This window comes from Periplaneta americana, chromosome 13, assembly GCF_040183065.1.
Source record: "Periplaneta americana isolate PAMFEO1 chromosome 13, P.americana_PAMFEO1_priV1, whole genome shotgun sequence".
Taxonomy (NCBI): domain Eukaryota; kingdom Metazoa; phylum Arthropoda; class Insecta; order Blattodea; family Blattidae; genus Periplaneta; species Periplaneta americana.
Window position 1 is genome coordinate 96,386,217 of NC_091129.1, and position 26,050 is coordinate 96,412,266.

General features: G+C 39.2%; 1 protein-coding gene across 1 annotated transcript in view; it reads left to right on the forward strand.

Moving 5' to 3' along the window:
- LOC138712140 (cytochrome P450 4C1-like) overlaps positions 1–26,050 on the forward strand; it is a 41,742-nt gene that overhangs the window by 14,615 nt on the left and 1,077 nt on the right. The window contains exons 4-11 of the mRNA XM_069843606.1: positions 1,301–1,391; positions 6,572–6,757; positions 8,843–8,912; positions 16,962–17,088; positions 20,216–20,288; positions 21,067–21,176; positions 21,316–21,384; positions 23,455–23,623. Coding sequence (XP_069699707.1) covers positions 1,301–1,391; positions 6,572–6,757; positions 8,843–8,912; positions 16,962–17,088; positions 20,216–20,288; positions 21,067–21,176; positions 21,316–21,384; positions 23,455–23,623 — 895 coding nt within the window. The remainder of the gene's footprint in view (positions 1–1,300; positions 1,392–6,571; positions 6,758–8,842; positions 8,913–16,961; positions 17,089–20,215; positions 20,289–21,066; positions 21,177–21,315; positions 21,385–23,454; positions 23,624–26,050) is intronic.

Consider the following 26,050-nt stretch of genomic DNA (forward strand, 5'->3'; position numbering starts at 1 on the left):
AAATTGCCGATTCATTTTTACAATAAAGTGATAATGCGATTTTTGACTGAAAATTATCAAAATTTCATCCGTTACCTCCCAAATTAAATTATACAGGAGTGTACACATGAGATTAATAACTTACTAAGAATGTACACATGAGATTAATACCAAGAATGTACACATGAGATTAATACTAAGAAAATGTGATTGTGATCAAAAAGTATAAGAAGCAGAAATGAAACAAACATATTTTAGGGATAGTGGATAAAGCGTCAGCAAGTAGAGCTGAAAACTCGAGTTCCGGTCCCGGTACCGGAGATAACTTTTCTCCGTTCTACCTATTCTTCACCATATGGGTAATGCAGAATTCCAGCACGGAAATATATGTACTTCTTTACATCATTGTAATAAACATTTTTCAGTTGGACATATATTCAAGTTACAACATACATTCACTCAACTCGCAAATATTCAATGTATGCAGCGTTCGCAGTCCGGCAGTGTCATATCTTTAAACTATTCCAGTCGAGTCCAAACATTATCAAGTATAACTGCAGCTGCAGCAGCAGCAGCAGCTCGTATCCTACTCTCGGCGAGCTCTTGTAAAGTACCTGGTATTGGTGGTACATAGAAGACATTCTTTATATGTCCTAAAAGAAGTCGATTGGTGTCAGGTCTGGGGAACGAGGTGGCCAGACTGTAAGGAATTTTCTTTCACAAATGCAAACAGGTTCAATCATTAACATACCACTTACTGATAGATGCTTTCGTTGCTGCTGCGTCACTGAACTCCCTAAGAAATAATCTTTGCACTGTTAGTATCGATTGTGAGTGATGATTTCACAGAAGTCAGGGCTTTCTGCACTTCAATCGCGAATCTGCGATTCTATAGTTGCTAGCTGGCAACTTACAACAACCAGCTATAAAAACATGAAATTATTATCGATGAAAATGAATTTGACTTTCACTTACAATTCTTTGCCTTGTTGTGCAATATAGTGATTCAAAATATTTGAAAAGGATTCGCTGAAGAGCATAAAAATGAACCCATGAAAATAGGAAAAACGCTTAGGAAGACGTGAATTCTCGATAGAATGAATCTGATCTTCCCACCTAAGTTTTGGTCTACCGAGAGGTCGTTTGCCATTCTGTTTCAAATTAAATGTAGTCGTATTTTTGCCTGAATTTATTTTTAAATAAAATGCGCGAATATGTATAGATAGCTGAATACTCTTCAGAGAAGCATGGTAGCTTAATAAATGAATAACACCTTTCACCTATAGAAAGTAAACTGTTGTAATATCATATCTTGTTTCAGATACTGCTCAACAGCACCAAACATCTGGACAAATCTATGACCTACAGATTCCTGCATACTTGGTTGGGAACTGGACTCCTCACTTCCACAGGTTTGTTATGAATCTTCCAGGCAGTTTTTTAAACTTAACTTATTAGAAGTTACATCCAAAGGGAAAGCTAACGACGTAACCTAAACATTAGAGAGTTGGATTTGAAATCTCATGCTGCTCAAAGCATGAGTAGATAAACGAGCGAACAGATAAAGAAGTAAGCAAGCAAGCAAGCAAGTAAACAAATAAATAATAAGTTAATATGCATGTATGTATGTATGTATGTATGTATGTATGTATGTATGTATGTATTTTTTTTTTTTTTTTTTTTTTTTTTTTTTTGTATATCAGCATGCTCCATTACATTGGAGTAATACTACATGCTTTACATAAAATATTACAATAATTAGTTACATAATTTATGAGAACAAGATATTTACAATTTTGATTGCGATGTTGAAATTCTTATAGATACAAGTGTTGCCTAATTGTACTTCTATATATTTTAGGTTACCATCATTGTTAATATTACTTCTAATTTCAATTCTGTTACATTTTGCCAAATTCTATGGATTTTATAAATTTTCTGAAGCTTTTGAGGTATGCTGTTGTGAACTGATCAAAAGGTGGAGGCCAGGTTTGACCTGTGCGTATTATACTAGCTCGTAGGATTCTTCTTTCTTTTATCAGTGTGGCACATCTTAGTAGAATATGGTTGACTGTCTGTTCTTCTTTTAGTCTGCAAGGGCACGTTGGAGTTGGAATAATCTTGAATCTGTGAAGGTACGATCTTGTGAAGCCGTGACCTGTCACAATAGAAGTAAATTCTGCCCCGACAGGTAAATTTATCTTCAATCTATCTTTAATTGATGGGAAGAATGATTTCGTTATTGCGCCCTTAGTTGAGATAGCCCACTGCTCTTGCCATTTTCTTAAGGTCTTTTCTCTCTCTTCTGTTACTATGGTATCTCTCGGTATTTTGTTATAAGCTATTTCCCCTTCATCTTCTATGGCGGCTTGTTTGGCAAGACGGTCAGCTATCTCATTCCCTACTATTCCGACATGGGCCTTCACCCACCTAAAGAGAACTGTCCATTGCTGTCTCTCCAATTTTTTCAATTCTCTCTTTATATTTTCAATTATTGGATTATGTTTATTCTTGTTCTGTAAAGTGTCCAGTGTCACTTTGCTGTCTGTGTTAACTACTGCAATATTCTCTGTTTCTTCTGTTATTTCTACATTCTCAATGTGTTGTAGTACCTTCAAGATTGCTATTTGTTCTGCCTGATTGTTAGAACATTTTTCATGCAGTTTGTATTTGGATCGGTGGATGACCATGTCGTTTTGGATTATGACCGCAGCAGCTCCAACTTTTCCTCCGATTTTACTTCCATCCGTGTATATATCTATTTTGTTTGCCGTATCCTCCATAGGCGCTCTTATGAGTGGTTCTTCAGCTGGGTGTGGCCAGTGAATCACTTCCAGAGGTGCATCGTACTCCATGTTTTTGTGGGTGGCTCTATAAATTCTGACCTTTTCTTCTATGACTAGACGAATTGGAAGAACTCCTGCTATTACACATGAGGCGTCATATGAAAGTGTTCTAAATGCCTTCGCTATTTTTATGTTCATTAGTCTTTGAACACGTTGATATTTCCTTAAGTTGTTTTGTTTTGTTAAGGCCTTCTCCCATATCGGTGCGCCATATGTTAGTACTGGTTCAATTGCACCCATGTATATGGTTTTTAGTGCCCGATGTTCTAGACCCCATTTGAGTTTAGCTACTCTTGCTAGCATGTTTATTATCGGAGTGCATTTCTCTGTAATGTAATCTACATGTTTGTCAAAATTAAATCTGGTATCGAGATAGATACCCAAGTACTTTAGTTCGGATACTTGCTCCAGACGTTTATTGTTTAAGTAGATGTTCAGTGTTTTGTCGTCTCCTGATCTTTTCCTTGATATTAATAATGTTTTGGACTTCTTTTCATTGAAGTGCATTTTGTTTTCTCTCGCCCATTTTTCAATTTTCTTCAAATCTAGGTTCGCATAATTCTCTGCATCCGTAGTGGTTTTTCCTTGCGTTAGAACCATTAAGTCGTCCGCGAAAGCAATGACCCTCGTACGATGAGTGAAGTCCAAATTGAGCAGCGAATTATACAGTATATTCCAGAACCCAGGACCGCTGCAAGAACCTTGTGGACATCCCATAGTCACAGGTCTCTCTATTTTAAAAGTATTAGTCCCTAGAGCAGCAATTCTATTGCTGAAATAACTTCTTGCAAGATTAAAGAGATTCTTAGGACATTTCAATTCTCTAAGATTGTAAAGAATGCCTGGCCACCAAGCCGCATCAAATGCTCCTCGGACGTCCAAGCTAACTACTGCAATACAGTTATTTTCACTTAAGTTTTCTTCAATGATCTCCTTAGCCGCCATCAATGCGTCCACTGTTCCTTTTTGGGGCATGAAACCATATTGATTCCTGTTCAAACCAGCAGTATTAGTATGCACATGATGCAGGATTCTGTTAATCATTAATTTGTCTAGGACTTTACCCGCCACGTTTAGCAAGCTGATAGGTCGATATTTTGACACGTCCTTAACCTCTTCTTTGCCAGGTTTAATTATCGCCACTATGTTAGATTTCTTCCATTGTTGTGGGAAACAGCTTTCTTTGAGACATTTATTGTATATCTCAGTCATAAATGCTGGAAAAGCTTTGAAAACTTGAAGGAGTATCTCGCTTGTCAGTCCATCTTCCCCGGGTGCTTTCTTAGGATTGAATTGTTTTATCGTATATAAAATTTCTTCACGAGTGAAGAGTTTATCATCTTCAGTACGTATGGCCTCCGTTGTTAGCTCTCTAATTCGCTTATGACTTGCACTATCGTTGATCTCTTCGTCCTTGGGGGCGAAAGCATCTAACATATGACTAATCGTGCTTTCTGCATTATCGGTGAAGGTTCCATCTGATGTTTGAAGAGTTGAGAGGCAGGTCATGGTTCTTGCTTTTCCAGACGCGATTTTATAAATTGTATCCCATGGATTGTTCCCTTCAATTGAGGAGCAGTGTTTTTGCCAGGATTTAAATTTTTCTTCCTCTATTCTGGAGTGGTATAACCTTTTTCCTTCCATGTACTGTGTTTTCCGCTCGCTCCTTAGGTCTTCATTGTTCCGAGTTCGTTGGTATCTTCGACGTAGTGCATTTGTTTTTTTCCGTAGTATTTGTAGTTCTGTGGACCACCATGGAACAGTTCTACCTGTTATTTGCTTTTTACTTCTTGAGATTCTAAAAGCTGTATTGCATGCTGCTGTTATACACGAGAAACAGTCCTGTATTAATGCTTCAGCGTTGTACTGTTTAGTTTTTTCTCGTAATTCCTTGTCGAGCTTCGTTACTTCTAGTTGGTTGGAGCAGTTAAAGGTAGAGATGAAATTGTTGGCCAGACTAGTTTGAAACTTCTTATAATTCTCCTGCTTAGTGATGTAACGTACTCCCAAGTAGCTCGTCTTGCATTCTCCAATGTTAGAACTTTCAATTCTGAATTTTATGATGTTGTGGTCCGAGCAACTTTCTTCCTCCCCGCACTGCCACTCAGAAAAATAACGAAGCAATTTGTTATTAGTTATTGTTAAGTCAACGCGACTACTTCCTGTACTGGATTGGAAAGTTGCAGCATCGGTACTTTCATTCATAACATAGACGTTGTTACAAATAAAAAATTCTTCCAGATTTTGTCCGCGTTGGTTGGTTACAGTGTCATGCCACATTCTGCTTCTAGAATTACTGTCCATGGCTATGAGCAAACCGTTTCCCTTAGCGTAGTCTATTATTTTTTCCAGTTCCCGAATATCTACTTCTATGTCTCTTCTGCAATCGAAATACATGCTAACAGCACAGAACTTGATCGCTCCCGTCGTTACTTCGACGACGACACAGTCCTCGCTGGACAATTGTGTGATTAATGTGGCATCTATCTGGGCATTGTTTATAATAATAGCTGATCTCTTCCTTCCATTTCCACAGACGTACACTTTTAAGGATTTTGGTAATCCTGCAGGTTTATTGTTCAGTGTGTATGGCTCCTGTATACAGGCTATATCGACTCTGTGTTCATTTAGAAGTTGCACAAGATTGCTAGTGGCTGCTCGTGAATGCTGTAAATTGAGCTGGAAGCAATTTATCCTATGGTTATTCCTATGAGCCATGTTAGTAGCCAATGCTTTGTTGATACCTTAATATTGCGGCCTGATGGCAAGGACAGTTTGAATCGAGCGTGGAGTGATTGACGTTGTATGTATGTATGTATGTATGTATGTATGTATGTATGCATGCGGAGTCCCCTTGTGTGTAGGAATGGATTCGTTCACATTGTTCAGTTTGTCGGATATGATGTATTATGTACTTCCATGGCAACCGAAATCTAATTTCCTTTCCACAGTCTTTCCATTGTTCTGTTAGTGTAAATTGAATATACACGTTACGCGTCAAAGTAATATAAGTCATATTATTATTTAAATAAGATATTCAATTTACTCACCTAGTACTGCAACAGCTTGTAGTCTATGTATGTTTCATTGACAGGCATGGTCTTGGTCTCCTGCAATATGAAATTCTTTGATAAACATTTGACAATAGATGTGTAAATTATGATTAATGAGCCATTTTCCTCGTTGCTCTGAAGGAATGGCAGACTTGAAAACTGGCACAAACGTACAAACAGACATGACCTTCCAAATTGCTCTGTAGGGAAAATAATTGAAGGGTTCAGAACCATAGTGGGCCAAACGCCATTTACTAAAACCGTAGAAAACAAGGGAAAATGAAGTTATTACCATAATTGAATGGAAACATATAGCAAATGATATAAAGTATACACATTAAAACTAAATGATATGTCAATCTTCATTAAACTGTGGTATTCACTTAACTTTAACCTTTGCTTTCTCCGTTTTTAATAAATGGCGCTTGGCCCACTATGGCTCTGAACCCTTCAATTGTAAGCACTGTAAATGAAATCGATTATTCTCAAACGATAATACTGCATAGATAAATGGTTCTGATTAGTTGATATCAGTGAATTCCTAAACTTCACTTCAGAAGAGCTACAAGAGTGAAATAGGCTACAATGATTTTAATGTAATTCTATCAATCTGTGTGTTACAACTTGTTACTGTTATTTCTAATGTTGGTAACATTTATATTCAATACGCATTTACGTAATTGTTCTCTACAGGTCAGAAGTGGCACATACACAGAAAAATGATTACCCCAACCTTCCACTTCAAGATCTTGGAAAACTTCATGGAGATTTTCTCCGAGAAGAGCGAGATTCTAGTGAAGAAGCTGGAGAAAGAAATAGGATCGCAGGGCTTTGACGTGTACCCTTACATCACACGCTGTGCCCTCGATATTATTTGTGGTAAACAACTGTATAATTACGTTATTGTCCTTATCTTCTTCTGCTGTGATAGAGTTTGCTTGGTTGACATAAATTTGCGATTTTTGTGTCTCTATCACTTGACTTTAGCCACATACATTCGTTCCAAATTCCTGACATTTTCAATGTAGCATCAGTTCCCTTTGTAGGCCTACATGGATTCTTGAATATATCCCGTTTAACTCGTAAACATGACAAATATTATATTTGCTCACCTTCAATTTTCTCTCTATATATTTCTTTTTAGAATCTAACGTATGATACTTTGAATTAAGACCATATTTTATATCAGTACAGCATACAGAATGTCTGAAACTTCTTGAGCCAAAATAATATAGATGATAGAGAAGTCTAAACGGAGTATTTATTTTAAGGAAGGAAACCAATGGTTGGGAATGCCTGTTTAAGGCGCCACGAAATCTCTTGAACTATAAATATGTTTTTGTAAGGTCCTTTGGTTTATATAACGAACAACTGTCCACCGAGTCGACGTTTGGTGCAAAATAATAACACAATCGCCGCAGAAAACGTAGCGTACTTGCGTTGTGTATTCTAACCTCTCGCGAATGTCGTTTGCTATTTTCCTGACAACTATTTTCTAGAGTCCATACCTCAGTGAAAATTCGACCTGAGGTAGTTTTTCGAAATAATTCATCATTTACACCTTCATATCGGTGCGGTACATTTAAAAGGGCAGAAAGCAACTTTGTACCTACAGTGTAATTTACACCAGCCATAGTTCATGTTTTAACAAGTTTTTTAAGATTTTGGCACAGAGAATCATGATGTTCACTAAACAAAGTCTTGAACAAGTTGTTAAAGTTAACAACTATTCATGGAAGAGTTTATGTGTTAAATTTATAGTTTAATCAGTATAACAGTTTGTTAAGTTTTAACATCTGAAGGGTACACAGGAAAAACAATGAATGTCAAAATTACGCAAGGATGATATCATCTAATTCAAAATATTACAACAAAATTTAATGTTGTTCTCATTAAAACTGGTGAAAAGGAGAATTATCACCACGGGTACAGTAATCCTTTCTTGATTTTCAGTAGGAACAGCAATAAATTTGCAGTAATATAATGAATTATCTCAATCTTCCGAAAATGTGAAATTCATTGTTTTTCACCTGTACCCCTCATCTGTACGAAATGGAAATGTAAAAATTGGAAATTTATCCTTTCAAGAGTTGGAAAAATTCAAATACGTGGGAGCAACAGTAACAAATATAAATGATACTCGGAAGGAAACTAAATAAAGAATAAATGTGGGAAATGACTGTTATTATTCGGCTGAGAAGCTTTTATCATCCAGTCTGCTGTCAAAAAATCTGAAAGTTAGAATTTATAAAACAGTTATATTACCGATTGTTCTTTATTATTGTGAATCTTGGACTCTCACTTTGAGAGAGGAACATAGCTTAAGGGTATTTGAGAATAATGTACTTATGAAAATATTTGGGGCTAAGAGGGATAAAGTTACAGGAGAATGGAGAAAGTTACACAACACAGAACTGCACGCATTGTATTCTTCACCTGACATAATTAGGAACATTAAATCCAGACGTTTGAGGTGGGCAGGGCATGTAGTACGTATCCAGAAATGCATATAGTGTGTTAGTTAGGAGGCCGGAGGGAAAAAGACCCTTGGGGAGACCGAGACGTAGATGGGAAGATAATATTAAAATGATTTGAGAGAGATGGGATATGATGATAGACACTGGATTAATCTTGCTCAGGATAGGGACCAATGGTGGGCTTATGTGAGGGCGGCAGTGAACCTTCGGGCTCCTTAAAAGCCAGTAAGTAAGTAAGTAAATAAGTAAGTAAGTAAGTACCCTTCATCTGTTGGTGAAAGCGGCGCTTAATATTGGCAGAAATTTGGTGTTGATTTCCTCTTTTCCAAAGTACCTATAACGTTTAATACCTCTTAATAATCAGAATAACTGTCTGTGTTTTTCTGTTACATCCCCCTACTATAGTAATGTTAATATATACAAACTACTATTCGCTACCTGTCTATGACGGAACCTTTGTAAGAAGGAAACGAATAATATGTTGCAGAGACAGCCATGGGCACGCCACTGAATGCGCAGGATGATACTGAGTCTCCTTACGTGTCCGCAGTTTACAGGTCAGTTAGTATTAGTACTGATTAAGTTAACTCAGAATGTAGATTAATAAATCAGTAACGATTTTTATCGTGTTGCAATGCAGTATTGCAGTATGGTTCAGTGTTAGCTGAACGACTCGAACATCGGCTTCTCACGACGGATATCTGGGTTTCACCCCTGTAAGTTTCAGTGAAATTCGTAGTGTTGTTGAAATGTGTATAGATGTACATGCAAGTCAGTCTGTCTATACTTAAATAGATCAGAACGGAAAGCTATTAATCAAGAAGCTTAATGTGAACGTGTTGGAGGGCATTCGAAAGATAAATGATGGACAGAAAACTCAATTAAAGAAAGTTATGTTCGAATCATCCCTTTGACGTACACTTAGGATCACACATTTCCCGGTCGAGGTGGGTTCCTCCAAGTGGTGACCGGGGGGTGCAATGGTGGCTCTCGTGCTCTTCTTTTCGGCCATTTTTCGTCCCATCACCAACCACTCCTCTTCGTTCTCTCTTCTTTTTCATTACTATTTCTCTCCGCCGGCCGCCATTGCATGCGGATCGCCCACCACATCATCACAGCCATTTTCACCTCTCCATCCCCGCTGTTTTTGTTCTTGCCACGTCCGCCACCATGACGGGATTTGTTAACAATGCCTGATGAGGCTTTATTCTTCTTCCCCTTCTAATTCTTATATCTATTATTAGGTTAAGTTTCTTAGGTTTATAACTCCCGTCTCACCAGCGGGGATCTTTCCTATCTCCGTGGTCCTGTCCCACGGTTTCGAGCGCGACTTCCAACTTGTGTGGCCCGACAGGGCGCCCAGCAACGAAGCAATAGTGGACCCTTCATACTGCCCCTATATGCAAGTCTAGGTGCGGAGCCCGGACCAGTAGTCATGTACACTCACGTGGAGCCCCAATGGGGGCCCGGAGCGACTTAAACGTCCCGGTGACCGATTCTGCTCGCCGGGGCGGATATATCGCTCCGACGTGTTACCGCTGACGTATGGGTGTCGCAGTGTAATCAACCACAAGTCCCCTGAAGCTGCGTGCGGTCTCGGATTGCTCCGGCTTTGGGAGGGTCGGTCGGAGTTAGCCGCAGTAGTCTGGCACTTGTATTCAGTGTAGAGTGGGGAGCCATGGGCGGTTATTCCCGTGGTAGGGGCATAAAACTGCGACACGCCTCTGGTGTAAGACTTGCCATTAGGTGTGTAATGACCAGTTTGAAGGGTAACTTGCGAGAAGTGGGTTGCTTGGGATCGGGCTGTGGGGGGGTCCCCACGGCCGGCACAGACCGAGAAGACTTTTTTGGTGTCTTTTTCTTCCGCCCCCCCGGTGGCAGGCTGACGCCGACGGTTCCGTAGGGGGGGCCAGTTTCAAAATGGCTTCTACGCGCTCTTCTTCTCCTTCTTCAGAAAAAAGTAATAAGAAACATAAGACAGAAGAAAGTACGACTGGTGGTCATATGACGAAAATTGCTATGGAATTGGACCCTGAGAAAGTTACTGTAAAAGTGCCGCCTCGAAAGTTTATCAGTATCACATTGGACGGAACGGAAAAAAAACTATGAAAGACATTAGTCCATTCTACGTGAGACGTGCGCTCGATGGACTCGTTGGAAAGGTCAACGGTAGTCTCCTCGTTGAGACTGCATCTGCTAAACAGAGTGAGATGCTGTTGAAAGCAAAGTTGCTGGGGTCATACCCCATCAGAGTTGAACGACACTCCTCGCTTAACACCACGCGAGGAGTTGTGCATACAGATTCTCTAGATGGTCTATCAGATGAAGAGATCCAAGTAGAGCTGGCGGAACAGTCCGTGTGCAAGGCTTACCGTTTAATACGGAAGCGGGACGGACGGACTGAACCCCTGAGCACAGTCTTTCTGACCTTTGAAACGTCTCTCTTGCCAGAATATATCTTTGTTGGGTATGAGCGTGTCCCTGTGCGTGCGTATGTGCCGAACCCAATGCGGTGCTTTAGGTGCCAACGGTTCGGACATACGCAAAAACGTTGCACAAACAATATCATCTGTGCAAAGTGCGGCGGTGCAGACCATGGGGATTCCCCATGTACTGGCGCCTAGCACTGTGTGAATTGTTCTGGGGACCATGCTTCAAATTCTAAAAACTGCCCAAAGTATATGCTGGAAAAGACGATTCAAGAGCTTCGAGTCCGGGAAAATATTAGCTTCTTTGAGGCACGTAAGCGTATTTTAGATAAAGAAAAGAAGGCAACTGAAAAGTCCTATGCGTCTGTACTGCAGAGAGCAACAGAGGGAATCGATGCCACCACACAAACGCCACCTCTTACGAACATACCTGGGAAGCGAATTGAGATCGCAACCCAGACATATGTAGACGCCGCTACTCAGACTGCTGAGTCAGACGACACTTGTGGACTTGACATCAGGCCTTACGTCCCTAAGAAAATTATTGCTATGACAGCAGAGAAGGATTGTAGGCCTAGTAGAACACCAGAACGTCGCATTCCTAGTTCGGGTGGCAGGTCGAGATCACGTTCTCGATCACGTCCTCGATCAAGATCGGGATCAGGAGTGCGACGAACTGCAAGTGAGTCGCCGGAGTCGAAGACAAAGCAGTCGCAGGCAAAAGCATCTTCCCATAGAAAGGAAAAGAAGAGAAGATCCCCTGTTAAGCCACCAACATGATATAGCTCCTCTTGATGACTGATATTGTACAGTGGAATGTGAACGGTGTACGCAGCAGATATACAGAACTACAGCAATTGATCTATCATGAAAACCCTGCTATTTTATGTCTCCAGGAGACACACCTTCGGCCCGAAAACTCCCTAAGTATCTCGGGATACTACGTTCACCGGTACGATCACCTTGCCGGTATTCGTGCCAACGGAGGTTGTGCTCTCCTATTCCGCCAAAGTATCTTTTCCTCTGTTATCAACATCAACAGCCCACATCAATGCATAGCCGCTCGAGTCACTCTACCTTCCATCCAGTTCTCAATAGTCTCTGTATATATACACCTTTCACAGTGCATGACATTGAAGACATTTTCTCGCAGGTACCTGCTCCATATCTGGTAGTGGGGGATTTTAATGCATCCCACCACTCATGGGGCTCAAATTCCGATGATGACAGAGGAAATAAAATAGCAGAGGTATGTACCCGTCTAAATCTTGTTACCCTGAATTCAGGGGAAGCAACACATCTCTCCTTAGCTTACGGTACATACTCCATGATAGATATCTCCATTTGTAGCCCAGTTTTGTCCACGCATTTCGAGTGGTCTGTGATTCACGACCTACATGGTAGTGACCACTATCCCATTCGAATGCGTATGTCCGCTTTCCGTCCGGCGGAATCTCGATCTCCAAACTGGGTTCTTAAAAAGGTGGACTGGGTCGGATTTTCGGAGTCCATATCATTCGATGATAACGGACATGAAAATGTGGACTCCGTAGTAGACCATTTCTCAAATGTGGTTATAAAGTCAGCGGAATTATCTATCCCCCGGTCGTCCTGCAGGCCAAAACGCTTCTCTGTCCCCTGGTGGACGGATGCCTGCAGAGATGCAATCCGTGACCGCAAACGTGCTTTACGCCAATTTGAGCGCCATCCGACCCAAGAATATTTTGTCCAGTTTAAACGTCTTCGAGCCAAAGCTCGTCGCATTGTGTGCGATGCTAAGAAGACGTCCTGGACAAATTACGTCAGTTCATTGAAACACAACGTCCCAGCTAACACCATATGGGACAAAGTCCGTCGAATAATGGGGAAACGTAGTTCTGTAATTCCGGGCCTTCTAAACAATGGAGTAACGACCACCAGTCCAATAGACATTGCTGAAATATTTGCTACCACATTTTCACAAATAAGCAGCTCAAATAATTACGACCCGGAATTTCTGAAAATCAAAGATACTGCAGAAAAACGAAACCTAAATTTTCAATCTGACAACACTGAACACTACAATGCACCGTTCACATCCGAGGAGCTGGAGGCGGCACTAGACACATCCCCTGACACCTCCCCTGGCCCTGATAACATCCATAACCGCATGCTTCGTCATCTTCCACCAGCTGGAAAATCTTTTCTTCTGTCTATGTACAATAGAATCTGGACTGAGGGTGTATTTCCATCTGCTTGGCGTTCTGCCATTGTAATTCCAGTCCAGAAACCGGGAAAGGACCCTTCTTTACCTGGCAATTACAGGCCAATCTGTCTCACCAGCTGTGTGTGCAAGGTTATGGAAAAGATGATAAGCAAACGCCTGATGTGGGTACTCGAATCGGGAAACCGATTATCTAACATCCAATGTGGTTTTCGCAAGCGCAGATCCGCCGCAGACCATCTTGTTCGGCTGGAGACCGCCATTAGAGATGCTTTCCTCAAGAAGGAACATCTTGTGGCGGTCTTCTTTGATCTAGAAAAGGCTTACGATACCACGTGGCGTTTTGGAATTCTGCAAACCCTGTATGACTGGGGACTTCGTGGCAGTCTGCCAACGTTTATTGCGAAGTTCATGGCAGAGCGGTATTTCCGAGTTCGAGTAGGCACCACACTTTCTAACGAACATCTCGAAGAAAATGGCGTTCCGCAGGGGTCTGTATTAAGTGTTCTTCTTTTCTGCATTGCGATCAATGGCATTGCCCACTGTGTAGGTAACCGAGTATCTTCTCTCTTGTACGTTGATGACTTCAGTCTATATTACAGTTCCCGATACCTCCCATCTATCGGTCGACAGTTGCAACTGGTCATCAATGTGCTATCGGAGTGGTCTCTTCGCAATGGCTTTAAATTCTCCACTCAAAAGACGCAGTGTGTCCACTTCTACAACCAACGTGGACTCCATCCACATCCTGAACTGCGTCTTAATGGAGTGGATTTGCAATATACAGACACTGCGAGGTTTTTGGACCTTATCTTTGATTATAAATTAACGTGGGAGGCGCATATCCGTGATTTGAGAAGGCGTTGTGAAAAATCTTTAAACATTTTACGCCTTTTGTCAGGGGTTCGCTGGGGTGCAGACCGCATAGTGCTTTTACGTCTATATCGTTCTCTTATCCGTTCAAAGCTGGATTATGGCTGTTTTATCTATGGCTCAGCAAATAAATCTAAGCTACGTTTCTTAGACACTATCCATCATCATGGGATACGACTCGCTACAGGTGCCTTCCGAACGAGTCGGATAGCGAGCCTGTATTGTGAAGCGGGGGAACCATCACTGTATCGGCGACATAATGTCTTGTTGTGCTCATATGCGGTTAAACTCCGCTCGCAGCCTGAGCACAATTCTTTCGACTCTTTCCATCATTCGTCTCTTTACGGCCGATACAGTGAAAATCCACGGAGACCTCGTCCAGCAGGTGTGCGATTCCGTGAACTGCTCTCTGAGCTCGACGTCGATCTACCATCCGTTCGCACACTAGAATACACCACCACTCCACCGTGGATTATGCGACGCCCCATGTTTGATGTAAGTCTGAGCCAAAGTTTTAAGAATTTTACACCAGCTTTTGTTTATAGGCTTCGTTTTAGTGAACTTTTATCCCGATATCCAAATTATTCTTTAGTTTATACTGACGGATCCCGAGTAAATGATTGTGTTGGTTGCTCCTTCGTTGCAAATGGACAGATAATTAAATATAAACTGAGCGAATATACCAGTGTTTTTACTGCAGAATTATATGCTTTTTACAGAGTTTTATTGTTTTTAATTCGAGAACCTCGGGGGCAGATACCTAATCTGCTCCGACTCTTTAAGTGCCATTCAGTCTTTGCAGTGTCTCTATTCAGAGGATCCCCTTGTGTTAAGAACTCAGCAGCTGTTCCACACACTCCTAAGCTCTGATTGCGAGATTGGAGTAGTGTGGATTCCTGGCCATGTCGGAATTCGTGGGAACGAGGCCGCAGATGCTGCAGCCAAAGATGGTGCCACGAATGGCACTCTGGTATATTGGCGCGAGAGGTGGCAAGACTTACAAAATTATTTGAAATGTAGAATATGGTGGCAATGGGAAGGAGAATGGTCTGCACAAGAGGAAAACAAATTACGAAGAATAAAGAATACTGTTCGAGTTTGGGATTCGTCCACAAGAGCGTCACGACACGAAGAAGTTTTACTCACCCGGTTGAGGATTGGCCACTGTTATCTGACACATGGCCATCTGCTACGTGGCGAGCTTCAGCCGGAGTGTGATCTATGCCATGTTCCACTTACGGTGGAACATTTTTTATTACATTGTAGAAAATATGACCGTGTCCGTCGGCAATATGGAATTCGGCCGACTCTTCGTGACGCTCTTGGAAATGATTTTAATTGTACAAATGCAGTCCTGAGATTTTTATCGAGTATGGACTTGACAGGGTGATTTAGTTTTTGACCCGTTTTAATTATCCTCCGGACCCTTTACATCCGGAGGTTACACTTGTTATTTAGTATATAAGTTTTTTTTAACAAACTTGACATTCGGACCTTTTGCATCCAAGTATTTTAGAAATACGCCAGATAATTTATTTATGGTAGCATTTGTATTGTTATTTTACCTCTTTTTAAATATTAGTTAAGGTCAGATTTTTATAATGTTTTATGCATCACCCTGTTGAAAATGCATTTGTGTACCTCGTTTTAATCGTGACAACGTTTTTTTTAGTTCTTTAAGCATTCTGATTATTGTATAGTTTCTGTTGTGTAAAGAATTTTAGATAAGGGCGCAAATAGCCATAGATGCTGACGCGCCCTTTTTAAACCCTACTACTACTACTCACACATTTCCAGATATTTAACGGAACCGAAATAACTCATGAGGCAACAGATTTTCCCATCAGATGTCGCCTTGGCACGAGATTGAAATGTGCAGGAGCTCCGTCATGCTGGAACCATAATCTTAGTGCGTACTTCAAGCAGTAGCTCTTCTAATAAAATTCACAAGCTGTTTTCCGAAAAGTTCCTGTAATGTCTCCTGGTTAAGCGACTTGGCAAAACATGTGAATCTAGTTTATGATGCCACCATACACTGACGCTAAATTGCACTTGATGAGAGCGGACTGAAATGATTGACCCTGTCCCAAATGTGCTGGTTGCGTGTGTTAAACATATCATCCCGTGTCAGAGTTGATTCATCAATGAACAACACACAACTCGCGAATTATGGTATCACTGCCCTTTGGTATAAAAACCACTCGCAAAACTGGACTTTCGTGAATAATCATCAGGGTTAAGATCTGAACAAGTTACGGATAAAAGAAATGCAACTGTTAACCTATTCGTGAAGAATCCGCAGCACTGAGCTCTGATCCAAAGGAATACGGCATGCAATGGCACGTGTGCTGATGGACGGTTCATCTCCCACTACATCAAGAATGAGTTCTACATGAGGTGTCCCAGAACGAGGTTAGCCTGCACGATCACCGAACTTTAATACGCTTGATTTTTTTGTTGTTTATTTAACGACGCTGTATCAACTACTAGGCTATTTAACGTCGATGAGATTTGTGATAGCGAGATGGTATTTGGCGAAATGAGGCCGAGGATTCGCCATAGATTACCTGCCATTCACCTTACAGTTGGGAATATCTCGGAAAAAACCAAACCAGGTAATCAGACCAAGCGGGGATCGAACCCGCGCCAGAGTGCAACTTCAGACCGGCAGGCAAGCGCCTTAAACGACTAAACATTAGGCCATGCCCATCTTCCACGGATTTTTGGGACTCTGTAACTACGTTCCTACTACACCTGGCATTCTTGAACGAATGCAACAGGCAGTGCTTTGGCAATGCTAGTATTGTGTAGAACAAGGGGAGTGTCATTTTGAATCGTTTCTTTAATGCACAGTACTACACGTTGTCACTGGCTCTTTCACGAATGATTGTCTAAAACTAAGTTCTGAACCACTCTGTATACATATATAGAGAGAGATTTTAAATTTATACTGTAACACAATATCTCGATATTGTCTTAAATCTCTTTCGCTTCCTATTCTTGGCAGATTCATCCTCTATTTCGTCATGCATTACATAGAAGTAGGCCTATAGTAATCCTCTTTGCTTTTCATGTGATTGCTCTTTAATTTTTTTCCTTAGTATGAGCGAACTGACCTTGTGGAGGATGGTTTGTCCATGGTTGCATCCGGATTTTCTGTTCAGGCTGTCCTCTTCAGGAAAGAAATACAATGAGTGCCTTAACATAGTGCACTCATTCACTAACAAGGTAAGGTGTGTCCCCACCATATATTAGAGAAATGATTTGCATATCTATTCGTAATGGCATGAAGCTTCAGAGATTAATGTACTCTGAAAAGCAATCAAGGAAAGCTGTAGGTTAAAAATTTATTGGTTATTCCTCAACTTTGATTATCGGAAAGTTTGTACGAAAGGAGTTTTGTTGTGTTGAAAAGGAAAGAGAAAATAGCATTTTATAGCATTGTAATTAACGATATTGAAGCGCAATGGTGTGATCAAGGAATCTTTTTCTTTAATATTATAATCCTGTTGAATAACGATTCTTTTAGTGGAAAAATAGCATAATGTTTTGTATGAAAATTAATGTGCAGAGGTTGATAAAATATTTAAACCACCATATGTGAAGCAAAGGTGCAAAAAGTTGACATATGACATAAAAAAGTTTTACTGGAGACAATACAAATTTCTAATTCTTTTAACTCATGTTCTGTACATATACATATTACAATTAAGTCAGATGTGTCAGTCTACTTGTTTTGATTTTACAAAGTGTGAAAGCTGTGTGTTCTTGGACTAGGGAATAAAAATAAATATTTATGATTTACATGTCATCTTCTTGCAAATTATGACTTTCCCGAGGATCTGTTAAATATCTTTCTTGTTACGAATTATAAGTTAGTACCATTTCTCTATTAAATTGTATACATTACAATACAGTACAGTTAAGTTTTTGATTTACATGACTTTCTTTCTATGTTTAATGTTTTCTTCTTCTTCTTCTTCTTCTTCTTCTTCTTCCTCTTCTTCTTCTTCTTCTTCTTCTTCACTCACTGTCGCTTATGTCAGAATGTTGTTCTCTCCCTTGTGATGTTAGAGCCGATTGTAAAAGGTCTATAAAGTTCATATCCATCAGCATCATATCACACATTATTTTCTCATTAATTGAAATATTTCCATTTCATGTAGGCTATTTTAAGCTGGAAGACTGATGTCTTGAGCATTGGACTTAAGGAGCGTGAATGAATATTTTTTTGAGTCCATCATGAAAGGTCTTGCTGTCAACTTTCCCTTCACATGCTTATCAAATGAGATATGTTCAAATTAATTAATTTTTCACTCTTTGGAGCATGTCTTCCAGAGCACTCATCTGAAAGACAGTTCTTTCTGTAGTAAGTTTCTCACCAAGACTAAAAGTTATTGGTTATTTCAGAGTTGAAGTATGTGACAGCAAACCTGCCAGAAGTTGATGATATTAGTATTAGTTCTCCATATTGTTCAACCGTTATTTTTGATCGCTAATAAGACAAGTAGTTTTATTTGGCCAAAGTCCCTATCGAAGGGCAAAGACGAACGCCTAATTGGGAAGTACTATGTCATAGTTTTGAATATATACAACATAACATTGAAACCAGACTGCCAACACCAGCTGATCACAGATAGACCTACCAATATTATTCATATATTGCATAAAGGTGATATGTGCTGCACATGTCCCGTTTTTGCATCTTGCCAAGAATTCCTAACTGCTGTTTCGTTCATAAACTGTGCCACTACATGTCACCTTTTTGCATTATATTGTGTGTTCATCTCTGTTGAATTTAAATCCAGTAAAAAGTGAAAATGGCAAAAAATGTCACATGTCTTTTCCATTTTCCAATTCATCATGTATCTGTAGACAGTAATAGTTTTTTAATAGTAATAGTTTTATTTTCCCTGGCAGAGTTAAGGCCATCAGGCCTTCTCTTCCACTCAACCATATATACCTATATTCGAAATATGTAGATCTATCAATGTTAGATAAGTGTGTTAAAAATTGACTATAATAATATGGTAGCGTGAGAAAGATATTTTTAACACTGCCTTTCAACTGTTCGCCAATTGTCAATTTTTTTTAAATCCAATGCCACCAGGTTGTCTTTTCGACATTTCTGGTCTTCTCTCCTGGCCGTGGCTTTGTTGTAACTCACTTCTGATGTTGGGGCGCCTGGAAGGCGGAGTTACATTACCCCGATGATATGATAGGATGATTATGATAATGTGGTGCCAGTAGAGGTCTTAAATCTAAACTTAACCTAAATTCCAGACCATGGACGAACATAGGAATAATCCCCTTTAAGGAAAAATTCCTGTGCTCTAACCGGGAATCTCATGAACTATAGCCAGAAGCTCTGACCACTAGACCATGAGGCTGGTCCCGATTGTCAATTGTTTCTCCCTAGATTTAACACAATGGCAATCTCAACAAAGTGGTTCAAATAAATGTAGCCCTACTTTTTAAAAATGACATTTTGGTTAAGAAACGTAAACAAATTAAATAAAATTATTTCAGGAATTATTTTATTGATATATATATATATGAATTAATTGATTAATGAAATATAGTTATTACAAAATAATAAGCCTATGGGTCAATCGGATTCCAACCGGGAACCTTTTGATATGTGCTCCAATGTTCTACCACTGAAGTACACTCTTTGACACGGAAATTGGTCGCTGTTCAGAGAACAAGTTCCACCTCGGACTATCTCGAGAATCATCGTGCGCTCTATGTTTACACGCGTGCGTTTTACATAGAGAGATTCGAAGCTCTTCTTTGTAACGAAAAGAAAGAGCTCTATCGCTAAGCTATAAAGACTTCGTAGAGAATATGTCGTTTCTTGACATACAGATACGTCGCTACTACGACTTAATTTCATCCTCGATATCTCGCGTTAACCGGAACGACAAATTCATGCTACAGGAGAGCGACCATTTTCCGTGTCAAAGGGTGTACGGCACCGTTTGGCTATGGGTTAAAGATCCACTATTACAATCCCGCCTCTATGCCAGCACGAAAGAACGGCTTGTGGAATAGCCTCGATTCACAAATATCCCTTACTTACGAAATAAGACGTCATTTTAACACTTGTGCCGTAAACAACTATTTTGTACTTAAGTGGGAAGTGTAATCTTATCAGAAAAATGTGTTGTAATTCCAATAAAATAATAATCTCCCTGTTGCTTAACTCACAGCGTCATGTTAAATCTCCCTCCCTCTCTCTCTCTCTCTCTTATCTCCCTCCATATTTCCCTACGCGTAAGCCTAATGAAATTAATAGTTATTATACTTGGAATCAATTTTGAAACTATATTTATTTTGCTTTCTATGTTTATAGGTCATAAGGGAACGTAAAGCAGATTACAAAATATCACTCGATTCGAGAAATGGGAACGAAGACCAAGACTTGGGTAAGAAATTCGAACAGTCCATTTCAAAAGCATAAATCGATTTTTTTCCTCAACTACTGAACCTAATTGGTGTAAGTTTTTTATGTTTCCTGTATTTATTTATGACAGAATTCGATTACCTGGGAAAAGTACCTCGCTTGCAGCCACGAGCAACAGTCGAATAATTATGGATCTTATGTTTACAACCCACGATCTGTGAAGTGAACAAATGAACGAATCCCCCCCCAAAAAAAAACTGTTTATGAACTTCTTATTTGATAAGAAATTCAAGAAAAATTACAGTGAAAGAATGACATAAATTACTAAGCAGTTATAGACCGATTGAAGTGGCATAGCCGTAAACTAAAACTGCTCAAACTTCTTGGCAAGAATGAAATTTTTAAATCGGTTATTTAACGACTATCTATAAATTGCGCAATTATCTAAAGTCTTTGAAATTCCTCAAATTCGTTATAGGGCTATATGACATTCCCCTTATAGGTGTAGAAAACCTCGGAAATACACAGTCTATGAGTCCAAGGAAGATTGTGCCAGATTCGAGCGTACTTTAGGATCACGAACCCCATTCACTGACCCTAGGGCCTAGATTAATCCAGTGGTCAAATGGTGGTTGTCAAGGTAATGGACATCTCTCTAAAACTTTCGAAAACGTTTGGACTGTGTTAAGCACCGCTACATAGGGCAGAAATTTTATTCAACTATGTTTTACTGAAATTAACATTTCATAACCTTACCGAATGTGATAAGATGTTCAGAAATGTAACTGACTGCATTTCAGGAAGAAAGAGACGCGTGGCTTTCCTGGATATGCTGATAGAAGCATCAGAAAGCGGAACCAAACTGACCGACGAAGAGTTGCGTGAAGAAGTGGATACATTTATGTTTGAGGTATATATTGAATGAATATGGAGAGAAATATGAAAGTGAATTTGTTTAAGATTAGATCGATCAACAAATTACTGTGACAATAGTCTGTGTATAACTGTATATTTTGTTCTTAATGTTCTTATTTATCTCATTTCTGCAGGGACACGACACAACAAGCGCTGCTATGTGTTGGGCTCTCTGTATGTTGGGCCTTTATCCCGAGTATCAGGTATGAAAATATTCAAGATTTTGACACTCTGCTACTAGGACTACTAATATTCAGTATTAATTTCAGTTTTATAATACAACAATCATTTTAATATTAGACTATGATAAAATTGAAAAGTTCTAACAAGGAATGTGCGCTAACCACAAGAGCTCGATTATGATGAAGTTCGGATAACAGCTAATTATGGGTCGCTGATTAACGTGGTGATAGTCACTCGTTTCGCTTTTTCATCTTTTGGTCAGCATAATGGTTTAAATATTCGGCATCTTGTACTGTTCTTGGACTGAAGTGCAGTACAGAATAATTGGAAGCGCCCAAATTCACGAAGGCCCAGGATAAACCTTAGCATCATCTCGCCAAATACTGTCTATCACTAGTTCTATGGGCAGTAAATAACCCAGTACAGATGAAGAGATAAGATCTGTCATTTGATCTGGGCGAGAGGGCAAGAATGAACTATCAGAAAGAGACTTTGTTTCATGATGGTTAATATAAAACGAATCTACCGACACGGAAGTTCATCTCAGACTAAAATCCCTCCATAGAGGGTTGTTTCCGATCTCTGATTACGAATTTTAATGACGTCATGAGCGTCAGGAATCACACCGACAGCTGAATTGCGGCGAGAAGTGACAGACCAGTAGTGAGTGATTTCATAATCAGAGTGCACGGTGTATCACAGTAGCAATGCCCACGAAAATCGAGCCTTTTTGTAATGGGTACATAACAACCCTTTCCGATGCCAATTACAGTTACGTGAAAATCATAGGGGACTACAACAAACGTCATTTCGTTATTTCCAAGAAAGGCATCTTGTGTGTACCTAATAAGACTGGCAAAGTTCGGATGGGATTAATTCCAGAGTGGAAAAAAACAAGAAAATCCACCCCCCTTCACAAGTCGCCGCACCCCACGAGATGATACAAATTAATTCCATTTGAGTTTTACAAATATGATTAAGTACACAGAAGACGCCTTTCTTGGAAATAACGAAACCTCGTTTATCGCAGGCTGCTTTTATTTTCTCTTAGGCCTAACTGTACTTTGTATCGGAAAGAGTTGTTATGTACTCCTTCCAAAAAGGCTAGATTTTCTTGGGAATTTCTGCTGTGAGTCGCCGTGCACTCTGACTATAAGATCATTCACTACTGGTCTGTCACCTCGCGCCACAGTTCAGGTGTCGTGTGACTCCTGACGCACATAATGTAATTGAAATTTGTTATCAGAGATCGGAAACAACCCTGTACTCATTGGTGACATAGGCACATCACACAATAATGTCGCATGACATATCTTGCCTCGTCTACTGTAGGCCTACATAGTTCATACAGCGTCCTTAAATAACCAAGTAAAAAATATCAGCTTCCCTTACAGTTGTCTGAGAGACGCGATATTATTATTGTTGTTATTATTATTATTATTGTTATTATTATTATTATTATTATTATTATTATTATTATTATTATTATTATTATTATTCCATCCTTATCTTGCTAGTCGCTGTTGGTAAGCACAAAGATGATGATGATAATGGACGATAATAACAATAATAATAATAATAATAATAATAATAATAATAATAATAATAATAACATTTCCATGGTAGGCCTAAGTGCTATTACTGTAATGCAAGCAGTGGAACAGAGAGTTTATAGCGCAGGTAAGGGCACGCAGCCTGTGGATTCAACGAAGACTGTGTGCAAAAATAGTACAAAATGTGCGATTTTTCAAGCGTTATACTGTATTGACCAAACTAAGAAAACGCAGAGTAATTGTCACCACGATAATCAGCAGTTTACATCACAATAACTGAGCTCTTGCGGTTTCCGCACTTTCGTTGTAAAACTTTGGATGCTGCCATTTGAATTGACATTGAATACCTTTCAGCATAGTTGTCATACAAAATACAATTATACTATTATACTCAAATGAAGTACACTTAATTTTTCAAAATAAATGGGAAATTGTTTTTTAATAATTTCAAGCTTTCTTTCTCCACCCCTCCCCAAAATTGCAATGGTTACAATTCTACGATATAATATTCTGTGTTTTTTTTATCGTTTGCAACAGGAAAAAGCGTACGAGGAACAAGAGAATATCTTTCAAGGATCTAATCGTCCCGCCAACACGAAGGACGCGAATGAAATGAAATACTTGGAATGCGTCATCAAAGAAACTCTGAGGTTGTTTCCCAGTGTACCGGGAATTGGAAGAACAACTACTGAAGATATTCAGTTAGGTACGTTTCTATTTATTCATATTCACTTGATCTTTTATTACTCTAGAGTAGACAATACTTCGTAATACAATATTACAGGCCAGTGGCGGTAATTTTTTTAAAACATTGTGTGTGCTCAAAAACTTGAGTTAGAAGTTAAAATAAATAAATCTAACATATAATAATGATAATAATACGAAAAATTATTGGGTGGGCTCGAGCCTCACGGCTTTCACGCTGTGTTCAAGCTGATTTATATGCCGCATAGGGTATGCATATTTTTAGTTCGTTGCTAATGTGATAACTTCTGTAGAAGGATCTGTTTATGTTAGCCCTTCATCACGGAAGCAATATCACATACCTTCCTGTCACCAGGAAGTTAAAAGTCCTCTTAGCCATGCCTAACTATGGCGCAAATTGCAGAACAGTACCACATTATAGATAGATGTAGAAAGACAGGAAGATGTCTGGTCGCGCATGAATATTTTCACCCAATCCCCACACTTCTCGCAACCCTATTCAAAAGTACACACCAATACAAAATGTCATCAGAGATTAGGCCCAATGTCTTGGCCTAGGCTCGAAGCGAAAGCTCTGTATTAGTAGCTCTAGCTATATACAGTATAAAGTTAACTTGTGTAAAATTAATTAAATAACTGTAGAATTTATGAATTAAATAAAGTATATACTTTTGGAATTATGAAGAATATGCATTATGTGTGAAGCGGCAAATAAAACTTTCATTTTCTTATCCAAGTACATAGGAAATTATTCCACTTTCATGTGTACGTACTTTGACTAATGGGTTAGGAAATAAACTGTACATGGGATGATAACCCGCTGCATGATAAGTGAAATGAAGTGTTTCAAAACTTGTCAACATGTGAGCAATACGTTTCTGTGTTATTTTGTGACACTAATTTTATCTTCAATTGCTTCGAGGGACATGTATTGATTGTGCATCCAGATATGTTGAAGCATATAATAAAATAAACATTATGAATATTGATTCGCATTTAACAGAATTATCGTTGGACAGATAACATGTTAATGGCTTTCTTTCGTTCTGTGCTATCACAGTATAAACAAGGTCATTCTGTCGTGTTTGTTGGTAAATCTTCCGCTTCTGAAGTCAAAATAGTTTAATGTCGCAAGACACAAGACTTTCTGGGTATCCACACTTCACAGAAATGCGAAGAAAATTACGTATTTCTTTGTAAGTTTGCCTCCCTTTGTATTAGCGACTTAACAAACCAGGGTAGGAAATTATCTTTTGATCTACAGCCAGGAACAAAATGGCACAGGACCACCGCTGCGACAACACAAGACGGCACTTGACAAGGGACAAACACCCAATTCCGTGGACGGAAGATAAATCTCTTCCACTGTCCGCGCCAGAAATCGAAATACAGAGCTCTTGGTCGGGATTGAAAGAAATGAATGAATGGTGATATGAGAAGGAAAACATTTAAAAGGGAGGGGAGGTTGGCCTAAAATGACGTACTAGGGCAAAGTGACAAACCGCAATAATTTACAGTATTATCACGAGCAACACCAATCAAAGTCTATAACCAGTTACATGAACACAAGCAATCTACAATACAACAGAAACAGGAACTCAACAAGAGTAAAAACGGCCTACTGATAGACCCAAACATTCTAAACACGCGACATGACCACACATGTTAAAGCGTGAATAAAATAAACTTAACAAAGCAAACAGATGCACAGAGAGACCGACATAAAAATGATCTTCGTACACAATCCATTGTATATTGACATTAATTTGGAGTGATTTATTAAAGGAAGCATTCAAAACTAATTTAGAAAAATGTTAAACGAATTATTATTGCACCAAAAACCGATGTTTCCTGAACCAAATTATCCTACCTATTTTAATTATTTGCATGTAATAACAATTAAGAACTATGTTAAAGGAATTGTCCTTGCATGAAATGGGTGCTCTCTAGACCAAAATTATCGCATTTTAATTATTTAAATACAATTTTAATTAAGTAACACATTAAACGATTTTATTCTTCTATCAAATACGAATGTTCCTTGGGCCAAATGTCCTATTTTAATTATGTAATTATTTTATATTTATTTTTAAGAAGTGTAGCGAAGCGCACGGGTATGACTAGTCAGAGGATAAATCTGAAATATGATATAGTATTTTTTACTAGTCTATATCATCAAGTTAACAATAGCTTTGTGAAACTAATAGTGCATGTCATATGTGGCACATCACATTAAAACCCCTAATTCTTTTCAAGGATACTTTTCATATTTTCTTTGATGACTAATGGGATTTCTGCGAATTGTTAAATATACTTAAACAATATTATTCTTCCACGTATCTCACGGTTTCAGTCATTTCCACATTCCTTGACTGCAGTAGAACACAATTGTTTGAAGGAATATTTCAGCATACCAATATATGTAAAT